The 22,836-nt window shown below is 43.2% G+C and overlaps 1 protein-coding gene across 1 annotated transcript; it reads right to left on the bottom strand.

Moving 5' to 3' along the window:
* Positions 1 to 20,310: 20,310 nt before the first annotated feature.
* On the bottom strand, positions 20,311 to 21,611 carry LOC115438333 (mucin-2-like; the record flags this gene model as incomplete). The annotated part of the gene is made up of 2 exons (XM_030161908.1): positions 20,311 to 20,422; positions 20,602 to 21,611. Coding segments are annotated over 2 exons (1,122 nt in total), but the record flags the coding sequence as incomplete, so codon positions are not given.
* Between the last annotated feature and the right edge of the window lie 1,225 nt (positions 21,612 to 22,836).

Below are 22,836 nucleotides of genomic sequence, written 5' to 3'. Positions count from 1 at the left end.
CGGCAACCCACAGCAGGAACAGAGGCAGGTGGGCTGTGTGACCCACGGAGCTGAGCACCGCTAGAAACCCACAGACACAGACTTCCATGGATCTTAATTCCTTTTTTTTCTCCTCTCTTTACCTCTGCCAAGGAGGTTATGTTTTTTTTCCTGCGTCTGTTTGTCTGTCTGTCTGTCTGTCTGTCCATATGCAAGATAACTCAAAAAGTTATGGATGAATTTGGTTGAAAATTTCAGGAAATGTCGATACTGGCACAAGAAACAAATGATTAAATTTTGGTGGGGTGGGGTGGGCACTGATCTGCCTTGGCGGAGGTCTGCGCTTTCTGAGGGCTATACTAGTTTTTTCTGTTTTTTACTTTAATGGGCTCAGGGTATCTGGCTTCAGCCAGTAGAGCCGGTCTCACAGGACCGCATAGGGACAAAGTTTTAAAAGCTCTATTATATGATTCATGATTCCATTGCTTTTTACTGTTAACGAGATTGAAATCCTCACTGAGACACGCCAGAGGACATTCCGATCCATCACATCATCGCATCTTTATACTGAACAGCCAAATCGGATTCAACTGACACGCTCACATCCATGCAAGTGACGAAAATAGAGTGAAAGAATTTAGAGTTAAAGCTGAGATTCATCAAACATGTTTTAATTTTTATATCTCAAATCACCAAAAAGTATAGATTACATTTGTTTTATCAATTCTATCTTAAACAGACACTAAAGACAAAATCTAATGTCTTCATGTGCTGCTAAAAAAAGTTAAGAGATTTCTGTTCATCCATGAAACATGTAATACTGAGTGTAAATGGAAGAAGCAGTGAGTCCTCACTGAGACAGAAGTGTCCCAAACTGATCTCATATTCCAGTAAAGACAAATAACATTCTGTGCAAGAGTCAACAATTCAGATTTTAATATTTTTGCAATTGTATAAAAAATAGTGTTATAATGACTGCCTCATTTGATGCTTGTGTTTTATGTATAAAACACAATTATGAAATTAATGTAATTGTATGTAATAATAACATACAATAAAATGCATCCAATTCAATGTTTAAAATTATTTATGTAGTTAGGACATGTTACAAAATATTCATATTCATATTCATAGAAAAGATTACAGAAACATTATTAAACACAAAATTGCAGTGTGTATGAAATACACAGAGGTACAAACTTAAAAATGAACTTACCAAAAATATTGCAGTTTGAAGAAAAGTGATTATTTTCCTGTTCAGTGCTTATTCAGTGTGGTATCTTGGGTCCAGTATGCAGTATTGTAAACCTTTCACCTTCTGTTACAGTCAAACCCTATATGGACCTTTATGTATTGGTAAAGAATAATGTTTCTGTCACGTGACCCAGAGATGATGCTTTTTTCAGAAATGCTGCTACACCTTTTTGAAGAACAATACTAAATCATTTGATAGAGGATTTAAGCTGTCAGTCTTCCATTCTTGGATGAGTGTCATGGACACTCCCTTTAAGAACAAGATCTCTGGTGTACAACTGGTTCTGCATTCCACATAAATCTCTGTCAGTATGACACTATATTTTGACAAAGAGCTGAGGTGGAGTTCAAATGCAAGACAATAAAAGAATTTTAAATCATTAATCCTAATGCTTGTTGCTATTGATGGTGTTAAAATAGATGAGTAAAGCAAATAAAGGAGACTTTAGTTTTGTAATATAGTTCACAGTAATAAGACTAACAGCAAAGCTTTGTTGTCAATATGAGCTGATATCAATAACAAATTCCTGCATAGAGGTAATGTCTGTATGTGGCTTATAAACATAACAGAAGTGGAAAACACAACTCTCTTGACACTGAGTACTATGCAGAGGAAGGTAGATAGTGGTATATCTCGGGTAACAGTTTCTGTACGGTGTGCCTAATCATTTTTTTCACTGACTGTCTAGCACAGGGGTGTCAAACTCATTTTAGTTCGGGGGACACATTCAGCCCAAATTGATCTCCAGTGGGCCGGACCAGTAAAACAGTAGCATAATAACCTGTAAATAATGATGACTCCAAAGTTTTCTCTTTGTTTTAGTGCAAAAAATATATATATGTGAAAAATAAAATATGAAAATATGTACATGTACAAACTATCCAAACAAAAATGTGAATAACCTGAAAAAACTGAAATTTCTTGAGAAAAATAAGTGCAATTTTAACAATGTTACACCTCAACTTACCATTTATACATACATATTACAGATTGGATCTACAAAGGCACAAAATATTTAAGAACAGGAAGAATAGTGTTAAAATTCCACTTTCAAAATTTCAGGTTTTTCACATTTTATTGTTTGTAAATGTTCATATTTTCCAAATTTAATGTAAGTTTTTACACTAAAACAAAGAGGAAAAATTTGGAGTTGTCATTGTTTACAGATGTAATGTAATATTATGTGTTTTGCATTAAACTAAGACAATTTGGAGTCATTATTTATAGGTTATTATGCTATTATTTTAGTTGAGATCACATTTTTCTCTATGTGGAACCTGAACTAAAACGAGTTCGACATCCTTGATTGTTAATATCTTAAGTGGAATTTTTTTGGCGTTTTGCAAATTCATGCCGTGAGCCAGACTGGAACATTTGGCGGGCCGGTTTTGGCCCCTGGGTCACATGTTTGACACCTGTGGTCTAGCATTTAATGCTGGACAATGATACAGCAATAGTGATGTCAATGATTTTATTATTGCATAATTAGTGGAATTAAAAAGTCTGTAAACTCCTATATTTTTGTGGGCCGATATGAATCTCCACGGATCAACTTTGAAGATCTATCTATCTATCTATCTATCTATCTATCTATCTATCTATCTATCTATCTATCTATCTATCTATCTATCTATCTATCTATCTATCTATCTATCTCAGTATTAAACAGTCAGTGTGTAGTAGAAAATGAAGATTGCAACCCAATAGAAAAATTAGCAGGGAAACAAAAAATCAGTAACCTACTTTGTTTCTCCACTTGATGGCATTACAGTCAAAATACAATTTTTCAACTGCATACTTCTGTAAATATTACAGAAATGATGTTGATGCATATGTTATGTGAACACCTGCTCAGCAAGTTCTACCAGCTAAATTCTACTGACAGGAGTGGTTGTTGGTGTGTCAACATATATATTTTTAACCTCATTATAACACGAAAGCTTAAATGAGTCACTGTAAAATGAATTTGTTAAATTTCTTAAAATTTACAAAGTCTGAATTTTTGAAGACAGTTCCTTACCAACCAAAGTCTGTAAAATATCACACGAGGCACATTAAATTAAAATAATTTTTATTCCCATCATTTTAAAATTGCTCACAGCAGTTGTACAATATTGTAAAGGGCATCTAGTACACCTGTAGATGATTAAGAATAGATCCTTCATAAGTAAGAGAGCTGATTTCATACATTTCATTTAACAGTTGAACATAAACATAGATTCCATCCATACAGTTTCACTTGATAGTTTGTGCAAATATGAAAATTAATTTTACTGTATAGATTTTCCTTCATGGTTCAAAATATTTAATAACTTTACAGTTTAACTATGTAACCCCATGTTGCAGATATGATATGTTGTGTTAAAGACAGACACAATCTAAATAGGAAATACACACTCATAAAAATTGGACATAACAACAGATCAAGTTCCTGATGATTTATACTGTAACTTTCATTAGAACATTAATTATAACAGTGCTAAATATTGTTATAGTGTTGTGTTTGGAAATGGAAACAAAGAAACAAGCAGAAAAATGTATATACATAGATGAATAGTCGAATTTAAGTGATAACTATATGGATAAGGTGATAATTGGCTGTGTCAGTGTGTCCGTTCTGATCCTGGAAATTCCCATGTGATCAATTCAACAGGCATATCCCACTGTCCTTTAAATACCTTTTACAAGCAAATTTTAATTTAACAATTAGTTTAAAGTATAAAACTCCCAGGCTGTAAAACATTTATGATAATCAAAGATCTGGGATTGTTATTGACAACAAAGTCGATTTCCGTCCCAGGAAGGGAAGTCATGTTCTGATTCCAATCACCAATGATCCTATTGGCTTGACAGTATCCATGACAACACCACAAGGAAAAATGCTGTGATGAGGCTGATCTTGTGGCTTACTCCACTTGAATCTGTAAATGATGAGTAATGAAAATAAAGCATCAGTTTATTAAAATATTATGTCATGTTTTGATTAATGTAAATGAAAAATGTAATTAGTACTTACTTATGCCATTCACATGAATGGAGGGGGTTTCAATGTCAAAGCCTACAACTTTTGGAGCTGCAGCAAACAAAACGTCTGAAATCTGTGTGATGTTTGGAACTGTGTTTATAAATGTAACGTTCATCTCACTGTAGACTGATCCAGGTCTGTGAAAAGAGTTATAGAGAATAGTATCTGAAATATCAAACTTAGTGCAGTACTCTTAAAGGTTATCAAAAAAATAAATAAAGAAATGTTACCGGAATTCCACAACATATAGGGAATAGTATGAAGAGAATTCCCTTTGGAACCTTGGTCGAAGCTGTAAAAACAGGAAACAAAGTTTAGAATAGAGCAGAGCAATTCTTTGTCTTGTCTTTCATTAGATTTTCCCACGATGGCAGGCAAAGGCATACTGTGTCAGAAGACAACAATTAAATTGATGTTCTGAAGGTCTCTAAATACAGTCACAGGTATGCAACCAGAGTAGCTAATCAGAAGGTTTTCAAGTCATGACACCAATCTCCAAAGGCTTACAAAGGATTTAAAGGTACTGTCAACATGTTATATGCACACTTGTAAATATATAAAAGCTTACATTCATCAAATAAAGTAGTAGGACTGTTTAATCCATGCTTTTATTACATCCAAGCTACATTACTGTAATTCACTTTTCTCCGGCTGTCCCAAAAAGTCTTTAATGACCCTTCAGTTTATTCAGAATGCCGCTGCCCGTGTACTGACTAGTGACAGTATCAGAGACCATATTTCTGCTGTGTTGGTTTCTCTGCACTGGCTCCCTGTACAAGCTAGGATAGACTTTAAAATACTCCTCCTCACTTACAAAGCCCTCCATGGCCAGGCACCTACCTATCTGAAAGAGCTTTTAGTTCCCTACAATCCCTCTAGAGCACTGCGCTCTCAACATGCAGGCTTACTGATATCTCCAAAAGTAGGAAGGGAGCTAGAGCCTTCAGCTATCAAGCTCCACTATTGTAGAACCACCTCCCTGCCTTGGTCCAGGAGGCAAACACCCTCTCTATATTTAAGAGTAGGCTTAAAACTTTCCTTTTTGATGAAGCTTGTAGTTAGGGCGGTTCAGGCTGCTCTTTGTTCTGCTGCTATAGGCTTAGACTGCTGGGAGACTCATCATGATACACTGAGCTCTTCTCTGCTCCTCCTCCTGTTTGACCTCCCCTCTGCTCCTCCTCTTCTCTGACCTCCTCTCTCATCCTCTTCTTCATGTCCCAGCGAAGTCATGTTACTGACTTGACTTCTTCCCTGGAGTTTCTGTGCTTTATCACCTCACAGGTTTTCCCTGGATCATCTCTGGACCTGCTACTGTGGTCTTTCGTCTCTCCTGCCTTCATGGTCATCACTCATTTATCCATATAGTTGTGATAGTGTTAATTATATAGTTACATAGATGGTAGAGGTTTTTATTGTTGGCACTAACAGTGGCAGTAGTAGCATATCCACTATTAGTGCTTGTATTTGGAGTAGTAGTATTAACAGTTATGGACATTTGTTTTAGTTATTGGTAGTTATACAAATAACAACAGTTCTAGTTTTTAACAGTTCTAGTTCAGTTTGCTGTACATCCAAGTGTCTCCCCCCTGTCTCTCTCTCTATCTGTCTTTCTCTTCCGTTAATCCACTCTCTTTAACCCCAACTGGTCGATGCAGATGATCATCCTCCAGAGTTGGGGTCTGCTCAAGGTTTCTGCCTGTTAAAAGAAAGTTTGTCTTCGCCACTGACACCTGGAGGATTCTGTTGGGTGTCTGTAAATTGGCTAGAGAGTCTGGTTTAGACCAGCTCTAAATGTAAAGTGTCATGACATAACTTTTGTTATGTGAGGCTATATAAATAAGATTTAATTTGAATGAAATATATATTGAAATGACACATTCAGTTAAATGTTAAAAGTTAAAAGTTTCAACAAGAGGATTTACTATCACAAAGCAGAACTGGACCTGTATAGGACAAGAACATACTTTCACAAAACAGGAAAACAGGATGAAGCACAAACTAAACCTGAATATAATGTAATCATGGTTTAGTGTAACAGGTTGAATTCAGCTATTATAAGAGTGCAGTATGAGTGTATTGTTCTGAGGATGAGCCTTACCTGTCCCTCTATCATTGAAGCGCGATCTTTAAAAGCTTGAGATGATGAATTATTCAAGTCATCTGTAAAAGTGCTTTGAAGAGATCTGAAAGTCACATTTGCTGATATGTATATAAGACGTCCAGTAGTTGTAGGTGAACCTTCTGTAGGAGCAGCAGTTGTAGATGGAGCTGTTGTAGAAGCAATGGTTGTAGGTACAGTAGATGTAGATTTGGTGGATGCAGTAATTTCAGTCGTAGGAGTTGGTAATGGGCTTACTGTCAGTAAATATACATAAAAAAGAAAAGAAAAACAAAAAACATCACAGAATTAGCACTCAAGGGAAAGTTTTCTGTGGTTTTTCTTATCTTTTACATAATTTAAAGCAGCATTGTAAAATATTGTACCTACAGGTAAACTAATGTAATATTTAGAATCGCATTTTGTTATGAAGATGATGTTGTATAAGCGTGACTCACAGATGAGCCTTTATAAACTAAAACTTAAAACTTAAGACAAAAAGTTCAACAAAATATCAACTTACTTGTTGTAGTTGGTGCTGCTGTAGTTGTTATAGTTGGTGCTGATGTGGTTGCTGTAGTTGGTGCTGCTGTGATTGTTGCATTTTGGGAAGCATTTGAAGTTGGTGCAGCCGTGGTCATTGTAGTTGGTTCTGCTGTGATTGTTGTAGCTGGTAAAAGGGTAGTTGTTGCAGTTGGGGATGCTGTGGTTGTTTTAGTTGAGGAATATGTTGTATTTTGACCAAATGCGGTTGTAGTTGCAGCTGCTGTGGTTGGTAGAGATTGTGCTACTGTAGTTGTTGTACTTGATGGAGATGGGGTTGTTGTAGGCTGTGCGACTGTGCTAGTTGTAGTTTGAACAGCAGGTTTGCCTGGAGTAGGTTTGGTTGCTGCAGTTGGGGCAGCTATAATTTTACTTGGTGCAGACATGGCTCTTGTTAGTGAATCTGTGGCAGTAGTTCCTGCAGCAGTTGTTGTAGTAGTTGATAAATCAGTAGTTATAGTTGGTGCAGTAGTGGTTGTTGTTGGTGCAGCTGTAATAATAGTTTTTGGAGTAGCTGTTGGGGTTAGGGAAGCTGCAGTTGTAGGTGGGGGAGTTTTAGCTGTAGCTGGTGCAGTTTTGGTATTTGTTGGTACAGTTGTGGTAGGAGTTAGTGCAGCAGTTGTAGTTGAGGAAGCTTTAGTTGAAATGTGGTCAGCTGTAGTTGTTGGTGCAGCTGCGGTAGTAGTTGGACCAGTAGTTGTAGATGGGGAAGCTGTCGTTCTAGTTTGGACAGCTGTTGTTTTTTGGGGTGCAGCTGTGGTTGATGTTGTTACAATAGTTGTAATTGGTGCAGCTATTGTAGTTGGGGAAACTGTGGTTGTTGTTGGGGCAGCTCTGGTTGTACTTGCAGCAGCTGTGATTGTTGTTGTGAAAGCTGTGGTTGTACTTGTAATAGCTGTGGTTGTAGATCTTGCAGCTCTGGTAGGTGTTGGTGGAATAGTTGTAGGTGTTGTAGCTGTGGTTGCAGTTGAGTCAAAAGTTGTTGTTCCAGAAGCTGTGGTTGTTGTTGAGGCAGTTGTAGTTGTAGTTGTTGGGGTGGTTTTGGCTGTAGTTGGAGCAGCTATGGTTGTTGTTCTTGGAGAAGTTGTGTTTATATTTGGCACAGCTCTGGTAGTGGTTGGTGCAGCAGTTGTAGTTGGTGCAGTTGTGGTTGTAGTTGGGGAAGCAGTGGTTGTTGTTGGGGCAGCTTTGATTGTTGTTGGAACAACTGTGGTTGTCAATGCAGCAGCTGTGGTTATTGTTGGCAATGTTGTGGTTATAGTTGGTAAAGCAGTTGTAGCTGAGGAAGCTGATGTTGTAGTTGGGTCAGCTGTGGTTGTTCTTGTGATAATTGTGGGGGAAGCAGTGGTTTTTGTGGGGGCAGCTGTGGTTGTAGTTGGGGAAGCAGTGGTTGTTGTGAGGGGAGCTGTGGTTTTAATTGCGGTAGCTGTGGCTGTTGTGGTAGTTGTGGTTTTTGTTGGGGCAGCTGTTGTAGATGTTGGTACAATAGTTGTTGTAGTTTGCGCAGCAATTGTAGTTTGGGAAGCTGTGGGTGTTGTTGAGGCAGTTGTGTTTCCAGTTTGTTTATTCACATTTGTAAAGTTCCCAACAGAAGATGTTGTTGGTGACTCACCTGTTTTTGGTGGATTTTTGTTTTGTTTCTGTGCAACGTTTGCTGTATTTAGATCAGCTGCTGTTGTATTTGGAGCTGCGGTTGTAAGGGCAGTTGTGGTTGGTGTTTTGGTCGTACTTGCTGCGACTGCAGTAGAGGTTGGTGCAGCAATTGTAGTCGTGCAAGGTATTGCTGTTTGGGCAGCTGTGGGGGAATCTGTGGTTGTAGTTGCGGCAGCTGTGGTTGTTCTGGGGGCAGTTGTGGCTGTACTTGGTGCAGGTGTGGTAGTGGTTGGTGTACCACTTGTATTTGGGATAGATATGGTTCTTGTTGGAGCATTTGTAGTTGTATTTGGGGTAGCTGTGGTCGTGGTTGAGGAAGTTGTGGTTGTCATTGGGGACGCTGGGGTTGTTGTTGGGGAAGCTGTGGTTATACTTTGGGTAGCTGTTGGTTTAGTTGCAGCAGCTGTGGTCTTTGCTGGGACAGCTGTTGTTGTAGTAGGCGCAGCTGTGGTCGATGTTGGTGCAATAGTTAAAGTTGGGTAGACTGGCATTGTAGTTGGGGCAGCTGTGGTTGTTGGAGTATCTGTGGTTGTAGTTGTGGATGCTGTGATGGTTTTTGGAGCAGCTGTCGTACTTGATGCATACGTGGTTGTGGTTTGTGCAGCAGTTGTGGTTGGGGAAGCTGTGGTTGGTGGTGCAGTTGTAGTTGTAGTTGCAGCAGTTGTTGTTGTACTAGGTGCTGCTGTGGTAGTGGTTGGTGCACCACTTGTACTTGGGGTAGCTATGGTGTTTGGAACATTTGTAGTTGTACTTGGTGCAGCTGTGGTCATGGTTGGTGCATCAGCTTTAGCTGGGGAAGCTGTGGGTGTTTTTGAGGCAGTTGTGGTTGTTGTTGGGGAAGCTGCAGTTGTTGATAAAGAAGCTGTAGTTATAGGTGTGGCATCTGTGGTTGTTGTTGGGGCACCTGTGGTTGTACTTGGGGTAGCTGTTGGTTTAGTCGGAGCAGTTGTGGTTGTTGTTGGGGTAGCTGTGGATGTAGTAAGTACAGCTGTGGCAGATGTTGGTGCAATAGTTGTAGGTGGCGAGGCTTGCGTTGTAGTTAGGGCAGCTGTGGTTGTTTTTGGGGTATCTGTGGTTGTAGTTGTGGCAGCTGTGGTTGTATTTGGTGACGCAGTTATAGTTGGAGCAGCTGTGGTAGTGGTTGTTGCAGCAGTTGTAGTTGGGGAAGCTGTGGTTGTACTTGAGGCAAGGGTGGTTGTTGTTTGTGACGCTCTGGTTGTTTTTGGTTTAGCTGTGGTAGATGTTGGTTCAATAGTTGTCGTTGGGGCAGCTGTGGTTGTAATTGGTGCAGGCATGGTAGTGGTTGGTGCTATAATTGTTGTAGTTGAGTCAGCTGTTGGTGTTGCTGTTATTGTTGTTGGGGCAGCTATAGTTACAGTTGGTGTAGGAGTGGTTTTAGTTGGATCACCTGTAGTTGGGGCAGCTGTTGTAGTTGGTTCAGCAGTGGTTTTAGTTGGGACATTTATCGTGGCAGTGGGGGAAGCTGTAGCTGTAGTTGGAGTAGCAGTGGTTGTAGTTTGGATTGCTGTTGTAGTTGGGTAAGCTGTAGTTGTAATTGGTTTAGAAAGGGTTGTAGTTGGGGAAGCTGTAGTTGTAGTTTGTGTAGCAGTGGTTGTAGTTTGGGCAGCTGTGGTTGTAGTTGGGGAAGATGTCATTGTCGTTGGGGAACGTGTAGTTGTAGTCTGTGTAGCAGTGGTTGTAGTTGGGGAAGCTGTAGTTGTAATTGGTCTAGCAGATGTAGTTTGGGCAGCTGTTGTTGGGGCAGTTATAGTTTTTGTTTGTTTGGTAGTGGTTTTAGTTGGGAAAGCTGTAGTTGCAGTTGGTGAGGCAGTGGTTGCAGTTAGGGCAGCTGTAGTTGTAGTCGGGGTAGCTATATTTGCAGTTGGGGAAGTTGTGGTTTTAGTTGGTGTAGAAGTGGTTGTCATTTGGGCTGCAGTTTTAATTGGGGAGGCAGTAGTTGTAGTTGGTTCAGCAGTGTTTGATGTTTGGACAGCTATTGTTGTTGGGGCAGTTGTAGTTATAGTTGGTGTGGTTGTGGTTGTAGTAGGTGCAGTACTGGTTGTAGTTGGAGCAGCTGTAGATGGAGAAGCTGTACCTGTAGTTGGTGCAGCAGTGGCTGTAGTTGGGTAAGCTGTAATTGGTGTAGCAGTAGTTGTAGTTGGGGGAACTGTAGTTGTAGTTGGGGAAGCTGTAGTTGTAGTTGATGCAGTACTGGTTGTAGTTGGAGCAGCTGTAGATGGGGAAGCTGTACCTGTAGTTGGTGCAGAAGTGTTTATAGTTGTGGAAGCTGTAGTTGTAGTTGGTGTAGCAGTGGTTGTAGTTGGGTAAGCTGTAGTTGTAGTTGGTGCAGCTGTGGTTGTACTAGGTGAAGTAGTGGTTGTAGTTGGAGCAGCTGCAGTTGGGGCACCTATTGTTGTAGTTGGTGCAGCAGTGGTTGTAGGTGGAGACGGTGAAGTTGCACTTGGTGTAGCAGTGATTGTAGTTGGGGAAGCTTTAATTTGTGTAACAGTGTTTGTAATTTGGGCAGCTGTATTTGTTGGGTAAGGTGTGGTTGTAGTTGGGGTAGCTGTAGTTGGAGTTGGGGTAGCAGTGGTTGTAGTTTTGTCAGCTGTGGTTGTATTTGGTGCAGCTGTAGTTGTAGTTGATGTAGCAGCAGTTGTAGTTGTGTCAGCTAATTTTATAGTTGGGGAAGCTGTAGACGGTGTTGTAATTGTAGTGGTTGTAATTTGGGCAGCTGTTGTTAAGGCAACTGTGGCTATACTTGAGGAAGCTGTAGTTATACTTGGTGTAGGAGTGGTTGTAGTTGAGGCAGCTGTAGTTGTAGTGGGGGCAGCTGTGGTAGTTGTTGGTGCAGCAGTGGTTGTAGGTTGGGCAAATATAGTGGTAGTTGGGGAAGCTGTAGTTGTAGTTAGTGTAGCAGTGGTAGTAGTTTGGACCTCTGTTGTAGTTGGGTAAGCTGTAGTTGTCCTTGGTGTTGAAGTGGTTGTAGTTGGGGCAGCTGTAGTTGTAGCTGGTGTAGCAGTGCTTGTAATTTGGGGAGATATTGTTGTTGGAGCAGCTGTAGTTGTAGTTGGTGTTGCAGTGGTTGAAGTTGGGGAAGCTGTAGTGGTAATTGATGTAGCAGCAGTTGTAGTTTGGACAGCTGCAATGGTATTTGGGGTAACTTTCGTTTTAGTTAGGGGAGCTGTGTTTTTTGTTGAGGAAGCTGTACTTGTAGGTGGTGTGGCTATGGTTGTAGTTTGGGCAGCAGTAGTTGGGGCAGCTGTTGTTGTAGTTGCGGCAGCTGTGGTTGTTCTGGGGGCAGTTGTGGCTGTACTTGGTGAAGGTGTGGTAGTGGTTGGTGCACCACTTGTATTTGGGATAGATATGGTTCTTGTTGGAGCATTTGTAGTTGTATTTGGGGCAGCTGTGGTCGTGGTTGACGCAGTTGTGGTTGTCATTGGGGAAGCTGGGGTTGCTGTTGGGGAAGCTGTGGTTATACTTCGGGTAGCTGTTGGTTTAGTTGCAGCAGCTGTGGTCTTTGCTGGGACAGCTGTTGTTGCAGTAGGTGCAACTGTGGTTGATGTTGGTGCAATAGTTAAAGTTGGGTAGACTGGTGCTGTAGTTTGGGCAGCTGTGGTTGTTGGAGTATCTATGGTTGTAGTTTTGGCAGCTGTGATTGTTTTTTGAGCAGCTGTCGTACTTGATGCATATGTGGTAGTGGTTTGTGCAGCAGTTGTGGTTGGGTAAGCTGTAGTTGTCCTTGGTGCTGAAGTGGTTGTAGTTGGGGCTGCTGTAGTTGTAGCTGGTGTAGCAGTGCTTGTAATTTGGGCAGATATTGTTGTTGGAGCAGCTGTAGTCTTAGTTGGTGTTGCAGTGGTTGTAGTTGGGGAAGCTGTAGTGATAATTGGTGTCGCAGCAGTTGTAGTTTGGGCAGCTGCGATGGTATTTGGGGTAACTTTTGTTTTAGTTAGGGGAGCTGTGGTTTTTGTTGAGGAAGCTGTACTTGTAGTTGGTGTGGCTATGGTTGTAGTTTGGGTAGCAGTAGTTGGGGCAGCTGTTGTTGCAGTTGGTGCAGCTGTGGTTGTAGTTGGGGAACCTGTAGTTGTAGTTGGTGTAGCAGTGGTTGTTGGTTGGGCAGCTGTAGTTGTAGTTGCAGTGGTTGTAGTTTGGGAAGTTGTCGTAATTGGTGCAGCAGTGGTTGTTGTTGGGGCAGCTGTGGTTGTAGTTGGTGTAGCAGTGCTTGTTGTTTTGGCAAACTTTGTAGTTGGGAAAGCTTTAGTTTCAGTTGGTGTAGCATTGGTTGTAGTTGGGGAAGTTGTAGTTGGTGTAGCATTGGTAGTAGTTTGGGCAGCTGTAGTTTGTGTAGCAGTAGTTATAGGTGGAGCAGCTGTTGTAATCTGGGCAACTACAGTTGTACTAGGGGAAGCTGTAGTTGTAGTTGGTTTGGCAGAGGTTGTGGTTGGGGAAGCTGTAGTTGTAGTTGGTGTGGCAGTGATTGTAGTTGGGGAAGATATGGTTGTAATTCGGGAGGCTGTGGTAGTTATTGGTGCAGAAGTTCTAGTTGGTGATGCAGTTTTTGTCTTTCGAGGAGATGTTGTAGTTGGGGAAGGTGTGGTTGTTGGTGCAGCAGTGTTATTCGGTGCAGGAGTTTTTGTAGTTGCGGCAGCTGTGGTGTTAGTTGGAGTTGGTGTGGTAGTTGGTGGTGCAGAAATTTTTGTAGTCGGTGGAATTGTGATTATAGTCTGGGAAGGCATGGTAGTAGTTGGGGCTGCAGTTTTAGTTGGGGCAGCTGTGGTTGTAATTTGGAAAAGTGTGGTACTTGTTGGTGTGGCACTTGTAGCTGCTGTAGCAGTTTTTGTAGTTGGTGCAGCTGTGGTGGTAGTTTGGGCAAGTGCAGCAGTTGTAGTCGGTGCAGCAGTTGTAGTTGGGGCAGCTGTGGTTTTTGTTAGAGCTGTTGTGGTAGTCATTGGTTTAGCAGTTGTAGTCGATGAAGCAGTTGTAGTTTTGGTAGCAGTAGATTTAGTTGGGGAAGCTGTGGTTGTAGTTGGGGAAGTTGTGGTAGTTATTGGTGCAGCGGTTGTAGTTAGTGCAGCAGTATTTGTAGTTGGGGTAGCTTTAGTTGTAGTTGAGGCAGATGTTGTAGTTGGGAAAGATTTGGTAGTAGTCATTTTTGCAGTCGTACTTGGGGAATCTGTGGTTGTAGTCGGGGCAGGAGTTTTTGCAGTTAGGGAAGATGTAGGTGTAGTGGGGGAAGGTGTGGTTGTATTAGAGGCAGGAGTAGTAGTTTTAGGTGCAGCAGTTGTTGATGCAGAAGATGTTGTAGCATTGGCAGATGTGGAAGTAGTTGGGTCAGCTATAGTTGTAGTGGGGTTAGATGTGGTTGTAGTTGGGGAAGGTGTGGTAGTAGTCGATGCAGTAGTATTAGTTGGGGTAGGTGTGTTTGTTTTTGGTGCAGAAGTTGTTGTAGTTGGGGCAGCTGTAGTTGTAGTTTGGAAAGCTGTGGCTGTAGTTGGGGCAGGTGTGGTAGTTGTTGGTGAAGCTGTTGTAGTTGGTGCAGCATTTTTGTTAGTTGGGGCAGCTGTCGTTTTAGTTGAGGAAGATGTAGTTATTTGTGCAGTGGTTGTAGTTGGTGCAGATGTTGTTGTAGTTGGGGAAGGAGTGGTGAATTTTTGTGCAGCAGTTGTAGTCGGTGAAGCAGTCGTAGTTGGGGTAGGTGTGGTAGTTTGTGGTTCGGCAGTTTTTGGAGTCAGAGCATCAGTTGTTGTAGTTGCTGCAATTGTAGTTTTAGTTGGGGCAACTGTAGTTGTAATTGGGGAAGGTGTTGTTTCTTTTGAAGCTTTTGTAGTCTGTGCAGGAGTTGTAGTTGGTTCAGCTGTTGCTGTAGTTGGGGAAGTGGGAGTTGTACTGGGGGCAGCTGTGGTGTTTGTTGGGGCAGGTGTGGTAGGGGTTGGTACAGCAGTTCTTGTAGTTGGGGCAGGTGTGGTTGTAGTTAGGGAGGCTGTGGTTGTAGTTGGGGAAGGTGAGGTAGTCATTGGTGCAATAGTTGTTGTATGTGGGGCATCTGTGGTTGTAATTGGGGAAGGTGTTGTTGTAGTTGTTTCAGCAGTTGTAGTTGGGAAAGTTTTGGTTGTAGTTTGTGCAGGTGTGGTAGTGGTTTGTTCCGCAGATGTAGTTGGTGCAGCAGTTGTTGTAGCTGGGCTGGCTGTGGTTGTAGTTTTGGCAGGTGTGGTAGTTGTTGGTGCAGTAGTTGTAGCCAGTGCGGCAGTTTTTTTAGTTGGGGTCACTGTAGTTGTCGTTGGAGGAGGTGTGATAGTTGTTGGTGCAGTAGTTATAGATAGTGCAGCAATTGTTATAGTTGGGGCACCTGTGGTAGTAGTTAGGGTAGATGTGTTAGTAGTTGGGGCCGCTGCTGTTTTTGTTGGGGCAGGTGGTGTAGTTGTTGTTGGGGCAGTTGTGGTTGTAGTTTTGGCAGCTGTACTTTTAGTGTGGGCTTCTATGGTTGTAGTTGGGGAAGATGTGATAGTAGTTTGGGTAGATGTTGTTGTAGTTGGGGAAGGTGTTGTTGTAGTCAGTGCAGCAACTGTTATAGTTGGGGCAGCTTTAGTTGTAGTGGTGACAAGTGTGGTTGTTTTTGGTTCGGCAGTGTTTGTAGTCGGTGCAGCAGTTGTTGTAGTTGGGACAGGTGTGGTTGTTGTTGGCACAGAAGTTGTAGTCAGTGAAGGGGTTGGTGTAGTTGTGGCAGCAATGGTTTTAGTTGGGGAAGGTGTGATAATAGTTGTTGCAGCAGTTGTAGTTGGGGATGGTGTGTTAGTTTTTGGTTTGGCATTTTTTGTAGATGTTGCAGCAGTTGTAGTTCGAGTTGCTCTAATTGTAGTGGGGGCATCTATGGTGTTTGTTGGGGCAGGTGTGGTAGGGATTGGTACAGCAGTTCTTGTAGTTGGGGCAGGTGTGGTTGTAGTTAGGGAAGCTGTGGTTGTAGTTGGGGAAGGTGAGGTAGTCATTGGTGCAATAGTTGTTGTAGTCTGTGCAGGAGTTGTTGTATGTGGGGCATCTGTGGTTGTAATTGGGGAAGGTGTTGTAGTAGTTGTTTCAGCAGTTGTAGTTGGGAAAGTTTTGGTTGTAGTTTGTGCAGGTTTGGTAGTGGTTTGTTCTGCAGATGTAGTTGGTGCAGCAGTTGTTGGGAAAGCTATAGTTTTAGTGGGGGCAGGTGTAGTTGTATTTTGGGAAGCTGTGGTAGTTAATGGTAAAGCAGTTGTTGTAGTCGGTGCAGCAGTACTTGTAGTTTGACCAGCTGTAGTTTTAGTTTGGGAAGTTGTGGTTGTAGTTGGGGAAGCTGTGGTAGTTTTTTGTGCAGGACTTGTAGTCGGTGCAGCAGTTGTGGTGGGGTTAGCTGTGGTTGGTGTTGGGGAGGGTTTGGCAGTTGTTGGTGCAGCAGTTGTTGTTGTCAGTGAAGCAGTTTTAGTTTGGGCATCTGTGGTCGTAGTTGGGGCAGTGGTAGTTGTAGTGGGGGAAGCTGGGGTTGTTGTTATGGCAGGTGTGGTAGTTATTTGTACAGCAGTTGATGTACTTGGTGCAGCAGTTGTTGTAGTCAGTGAAGCTGTGGTTGTAGTTGTGGAAGGTGTGGTAGTAGTCTGTGCAGCAGTTGTAGTTGGGGCAGCTGTGGTGGTAGTTGGGACAGATATGGTAGTTGTTGGTGTGGCTGTTGTTGAAGTCAGTGCAGCAGTTGTTGTAGTTGGGAAAGCTGTGGTTGTCGTGAGGGAAGGTGTGGTTGTAGTGTGGACAAGGGTGGTAGTTTTTGGTGAAGCAATTGTAGCTGGTGCAGCAGTTGTTGGGCCAGCTGTGGTTGAAATTGGGGCAGGTGTGGTATTTGTTTGTACGGCAGTTTTTGTAGTTGGTGCAAGAGTTGTTGTAGTTGGGGCAGCTTTGGTTGTAGTTGCGGATGGTGTGGTAGTTTTTAGTGCAGCAGTTGTAGTTGGGGAAGATGTATTTGTAGTTGGGAAAGGTGTGTTAGTTTTTGGCACAGTGGTGTTCGCAGTTGGTGCAGCTGTGGTTGTAGTGGGGGAAAGTGTGGTTTTAGTTGGGGAATGTGTTGTAGTTGTTGGTGCAGCTGTAATTGCAGTCGTTGCAGTAATTGTTGTAGTTGGGGAAGCTGTAGTTTTAGTTTCTGCAGCTGTGGTGGTAGTTTTAGCAGGTGTGATAGTTGTTAGTGCAGCAGTTGTTGTAGTCGGTGTAGCAGTTTTAGTTGGGGCAGGTGTGATTGTTGTTGATGCAAAAGTTTTAGACAGTGCAGCAGTTATTGTGGTTAGGGCAGCTGTTGTTTGAGTTGGAACAGGTGTGGTAGTCTGTAGTGAAGCAGTTATTGTAGTCGGTGAAGTAGTTGTATGTGGGGCAGCTGTAGTTTTAGTTTGGGCAGCTGTGTTTGTAGTCGGAGTAGCTGTAGTTGGGGAAGCTGTTGTTGTTAGTGTAGCAGTGGTTGTAGTTGGAGCAGCTGTACTTGTAGTCGGTGAAGCTGTAGTTGTAGTTGGTGTAGCAGTGGTTACAGCTATGGCAGCATTTGTTGTTGGGGTAGCTTTAGTTGTAGTTAGTGCAACAGTGGTTGTAGTTGGGGAAGCTGTAGTTGTAGTTGGGGTAGATGTTTTTATAGTTGGGGTAGGTGTGGTAGTTGTGTTTCCAGCAGTTGTACTCAGTGCAGCAGTATTTGTACTTGGGACAGCTGTGGTAGTTGTTAGTGCAGGAGTTGGTGCTGTCGGTGCAGCAATTGTAGTTTGGGCAGCTGTGGTTGTAGTTGGTGATGCTGTCGTGGTAGTTTGGGCAAGTGTCGTAGTTGTTGATGCAAATGTTGTTGTAGGTGGGGAAGCTCTAGTTGTACTTGGGGCAGCTGTGGTTATAGTTAGGGCAGTTGTGGTAATGTTTGGTGAAGCATTTTTAGTCGGTGCAGCAGTTGTTGTAGTTTGGGCAGCTGTAGTTTTAGTTGGGGAAACAGTGGAAGTTATTAGTGCAGCGGTTGTTGTAGTTGGGGTAGCTTTACTTGTAGTTGAGGCAGATGTTGTAGTTGGGGAAGCTTTGGTTGTAGTTGGGGTAAGTTTTGTTTTTGGTAAAGCTTTTATAGTCTGTGAAGGAGTTATTGCAGTTTGTACAGCTGTTGTAGTTGGGGAAGGTATGATAGTTGCTCGTTTGGTAGTTGTTTTAGTTGGGGTAGGTGTGGTAGTTTTTTGTTCAGTAGTTTTTGTAATGTGGGCATCAGTTGTTGCAGTTTCTGCAGTTGTAGTTGTAGTTGGGGCAGCTGTTGTAGTTGGGGAAGGTATGGTAGTTGTTCGTCTGGATGTTGTAGTTGGTGCAGAAGTTGCTGTAGTTTGAGACGGGGGAGTTGTAATGGGGGCAGTTGTGGTATTTTTTGTGGAAGGTGTGGTAGTTGGTGGTGAAGCAGTTGTTGTAGTTGGTGCAGCTGTTGTTGTAGTTGGGGAAGGTATGGTAGTTGTTCGTTCTGCGGATGTTGTAGTTGGTGCAGCAGTTGTTGTAGTTGGGGAAGCGGGAGTTGTAGTGGGGGCAGCTGTGGTTGTAGTTGGGGCAGGTGTGGTAGATGTTGGGTCGGCAGTTGTAGTCGGTGCAGCAGTTTTTGTAGTTGGGGAAGCTGTAGTTGTAGTTTGTGTGGAAGTGGTCTTTGTTTGGGAAGCTGTAGTTGTAGCTGGTGTACCAGTGGTGCTAGTTTGAGATGCTTTGGTTGTTGTTGGGGTGGCTGTAGTTGTAGTTGGTGTAGCAGTGGTTGTAGTTTGCGCATCTGTAGTTGGAGTTTGTATAGCAGTGGTTGTAGTTTTGGCCCCTTTTGTAGTTGGTGCAGATGTTGTAGTTTTATCAGCAGTGGTTGTAATTGGAGTAGCTCTAGTTGGGGAAGCTGTTGTTTTAGATTCTTCTGCTCTGGTTGTAGTTGGTTCCATTGTGGTAGTGGTTGGTGCAGTTGTTGAAGTTGGGGAACGTGTGGATGTTGTGTGGGCAGTTGAGGTTGTAATTTGTGCATTTGTATTTGTAAAGTTCTCAACAGAAGATGTAGTTTGTGATTCACCTGTTTTTGGAGGAATTTTGTTTTGTTTTTGTGCAGTGTTTGCTGTATTTAGATCAGCTTCTGTTGTGTTTTTAGCTGTGGTTGTAAGGGCAGCTGTGGTTGGTGGTTTGGTCACCCTTGGTTCAACTGCGGTAGAGGTGGGTGCACCAGTTGTCATCATGTAAGGTGGTGTTTTTGTTTGGGCAGCTGTGGTTATTGCGGTAGCTGTGGTTGAACTTTTTGCCGCAGTTGTAGTTGGGGATGCTTTCAGTGTTTTGGGGGAAGGTGTGGTGGTTGGTGAGGCAGCTGTTGTTGTTGAGGAAGATGTAGTTGTAGTTGGTGAAGCAGTTGTAGTGAGTACAGCAGTTGTTGTAGTTGGTACAGCTGTGGTTGTAGTTTGGGAAGGTGTGGTAATTTCTGGGGGGGCAGTTGTTGTGAGGTTAGCTGTGGTTTGTGCTGGGGCAGGTGTGGTAGTTGTTGGTGCAGCAGTTGTTTTAGTTCGGGCAGGTGTGGTTGTAATCAGGGAAGCTGCTGTTGTAGTTGGGGCAGCAGTTGTCGTTGTTGGGGAAGCTGTGGTAGTAGTTGGGGCAGCTCTAGTTGTAGTGCGGGCAGCTGTGGTGGTCTTAAGGGCAGGTGTTGTATTTTTTGGTTCAGCTGTTGTTGAAGTCAGTGCTGCAGTTGTTGTAGTTGGGGAAGCTGTGGTTGTAGTTTGGGCAGGCGCAGTAGTTGGTCCTGCAGTTTCTGTTGTCAGTGTAGCTGTGGTTGTAATTGGGGAAGGTGTGGAAGTATTTTGTTCGGCAATTGATGTAGTCGATGTCGCAGTTGTAGTCGGGGCAGTTGTGGTTGTAGTTGCCGTAGGTGTGGTAGTTGTTGGTGCAGCAGTTGTAGTCGGTGCGGCAGTGTTTGTAGTTGGAGCAGCTGTAGTTTTAGTGGGGGCAGGTGTGGTTTTAGGAGAGAAAGGACTGGTAGTTTTTAGCGCAGCACTTGTCGTCGGTGAAGAAATCTTCTTTTTTGAGTTGCCTTTGATTGTATTTTGGACAGTTGTGGTAATTGTGGGTGTAGCAGTTGTAGCTAGTGCAGCAGTTATTGTAGTTGGGGAAGCTGCAGTTTTAGTTGGTGAAGCTGTGGTTTTAGTTCGGGAAGCTGTGGTAGTTAGTGGTGCAGTGGATGTAGTTGGTGCAGCAGTTGTAGTTGGGACTGCTGTAGTTGTAGTGGGGGAAGCTGTGGTTGTAATTGGGGAAGTTGTGGTAGTTGTTGGTGCAGAAATTGTTGTGAGCACAGCAGTTTTTGTATTTCGTGCAGCTCTGGTTGTAGTTTGGAGAGGCATGGTAGTTTTTGGTGAAGATGTTGTAGTCTTTGCACCAGTTGTTGTTGGGGTAGCTGTGATTTGTGTTTGGGATGTTGTGGTAGTTGTTTGTGGAGCAGTTGTTCTAATTGGTACAGTAGTTCTTGTAGTTGGGGTAGGTGTGGCTGTAGTTTGGGAAGCTGTGGTTGTAGTTGCGGAATGGAGTGTAGTCCATGCAGCAGTTGTGAAAGTTGGGCCAGCTGTGGTTGTAGTTAAGGCAGGTGTGGTAGTAGTTGGGGCAGCTGTAGTTGTAGTGGAGGCAAGTGTATATGTAGTAGAGGAAGAAGTGGTATTTTTTTGTGCAGCACTTCTTGGTGTACCAGTTGTAGTTTGGACAGCTGTAGTGTTAGTGGGGGAAGCTGTGGTTGTCGTTAGGGCAGAGGTGGTAGTTTTATGTGCGGCAGTTGTTGTAGTTGGTGCAGCACTGTTTGTAGTCAGTGAAGCTGTGGTTGTAGTTGGGAAAGGTGTGGTAGTAGTCCTTGCAGCAGTGTTTGTTTGGGCAGCTGTGGTTGTAGTCGATGCAGCAGTTGTTGTGGTTGGGGAAGCTGTGGTTGTGGTGTGGGCAAGAGTGGTAGTTTTCGGTGCAACTTTTGTATTCGATCCAGTAGTTCTTGTTGGTGCAGCTGTGGTGGTAGTTTTGGCAGGTGTGGTTGTAGTTTGGGCAGCTTTAGTTGTAGTGGACACAGGTGTGGTTGTAGTTTGGGAAGGAGTGGTAGTTTTTGGTGCAGCTGTATTTGTAGTCATTTCAGCAGTTGTTGTAATTGGGGAAGCTGTAGTTGTAGTTGCTACAGCTTTGGCTGTTGTTTTAAAAGTGTTTGTTGGCGTAGCAGTGGTTGTAGTTTGGGAAGATGTAGTTGTAGTTGAAGATGCCGTCTTTGTAGTTTGTGCAGCAGTGGTTGGAGTTGGAGCAGCCGTAGTTGGAGAAGCTGTTCTAGATAGTGTAGCAGTCGTAGTTTGGTCAGCTGTGTTTGTTGGGGTACCTTTAGTTGTAGTTGGTTCGGCAGTGGTTGTAGATGGGGAAGCTGTAGTTGTAGTTTGTGTGGCAGAGGCCTTAGTTTGGGAAGCTGTAGTTGGTGTACCAGTGGTTTTAGGTTGAGCAGATTTGGTTGTTGTAGGGGCAGCCATTGTTTTAGTTGGTGCAGCAGTGGTTGTAGTTGTGGCAGCTGTCGTTGGTGATGCAGTGGTTGTAGTTTGGGCCACTGTTGTAGTTGGGGCAGATTTTGTAGTTTTTGCAGTAGTGGTTATAATTGAAGCAGCTGTAGTTGGGGAAGCTGTTGTATTAGAATTTGCAGCTCTGGTTGTAGTTGGTTTGATTGTGGTAGTGGTTGGTGCAATTGTTGAAGTTGGGGAATGTGTGGATGTTGTTGGGGAAGCTGTAGTTTTAGTGGGGGCAGGTGTGGTTGTAGTTTGGGCAGTAGTGGTAGTTGTTGGTGCAGCAGTTGTACTCAGTGTAGCAGTTGTTGCAGTTTGTGCAGGCGTGGTTGTAGTTGGGGTAAGAGAGGTAGTTGTTGATGTAGCAGTTGTAGTCGGTGCAGTAGTTGTTGTAGTCGGGGCAGCTTTGGTTGTAGTTGGGGAAGGTGTAGTAGTAGTAGTTGTTTCAACAGTTGTAGTTGGGAAAGCTGTGGTTATAGTTGGTGCAGCAGTTGTTTTTCTTGGGGAAGGTGTGGTAGTAGTTTGGGCAGCAGTGGTTGTTTTTAGGGCAGGTTTGGTAGTTGTTGGTGCAGCAGTTGGTGTAGTTGGTGCAGCAGTTGTTGGAGTTGGGGAAGCTGTTGTTTTAGCTTGAAGTGTTGTAGTTTTATTGGGGGAAGGTGTGGTTTTAGTTGGGCCAGGATTGGTAGTGGTTGGTGCAGCAGTTGTAGTCAATGAAGCAGTTCTTGTAGTTTGGGTAGGTGTGGTAGTAGTCGTTTCAGCAGTTGTAGTTTGGGCAGCTGAGGTTGTAGTTGGGGAAAGTGCTGTAGTGTTTGGTGCAGCAGTTGTTTTAATAGGTTCAGCTGTGGCTGTAGTGGGGACAGGTGTGGTTTTAGTTTGGGCAGGACTGGTAGTTGTTGGTGTAGCAGTATTTGGTGGTGAGGCTGTGATTGGAGTTTTGATAGGTGTGGTAGTTGTTGGTGCAACAGTTTGTGTTGTCGGTGCAACAGTTGTAGTATTGGATGCTTTGGTTGTAGTTGGGGAAGCTGTTGTAGATGGGGAAGGTTTGATTGTAGTTGGGGAAGATGTGATAGTTTTTGATGCAGCAGTTGTAGTCAGTGCAGCAGTTGTTGGAGTTTGTGCAGCTGTGGTGGTAGTTTTTGCAGGTGTGGTTGTAGTTGGGGCAGGAGTGGTAGTTTTTGGTGCAGCAGTTGTAGTCATTGCAGCTGTTATTGTAGTATAGGAGGCTGTGGTTGTAGTTTGGGTAGGTGTGGTAGTAGTCATTTCAGCAGTTGTAGTTGGGGCAGCTGTGGTGTTAGTTTGGGTAGGTGCTGTAATTCTTGGTGCAGCAGTTGTAGTTGGGGAAACTTTGGTTGTAGTTGGGGAAGATGTGGTAGTTTTTGATGCAGCAGTTGTAGTCGGTACAGCAGTTTTTGGAGTTTGTGCAGCTGTGGTGGTAGTTTGTGCAGGTGAGGTTGTAGTGGGGGCAGGAGTGGTAGCTTTTGGTGAAGCAGTTGTAGTCATTACAGCAGTTGTTGTAGTATGGGCAGCTGTGGTAGTAGTTGGGGTAGGTGTGGTAGTAGTCATTTTAGCAGTTGTAGTTGGGGCAGCTGTGGTGTTAGTTTTGGAAGGTGCTGTAATTTTTGTTGCAGCAGTTGTTTTAGTCGGTTTAGCTGTGGTTTTAGTTGGAGATGGTGTGGTAGTAGTGGGTGTAGCAGTTATAGTTGGGGCAGCATTGGTTGTAGTTGGGGCAGGTTTGGTAATTTTTGGTGCATCAGTTGTAGTCATT

This window comes from Sphaeramia orbicularis, chromosome 18 (assembly GCF_902148855.1).
Source record: "Sphaeramia orbicularis chromosome 18, fSphaOr1.1, whole genome shotgun sequence".
Lineage (NCBI taxonomy): Eukaryota > Metazoa > Chordata > Actinopteri > Kurtiformes > Apogonidae > Sphaeramia > Sphaeramia orbicularis.
This window is presented reverse-complemented; position numbering and strand designations above follow the sequence as displayed.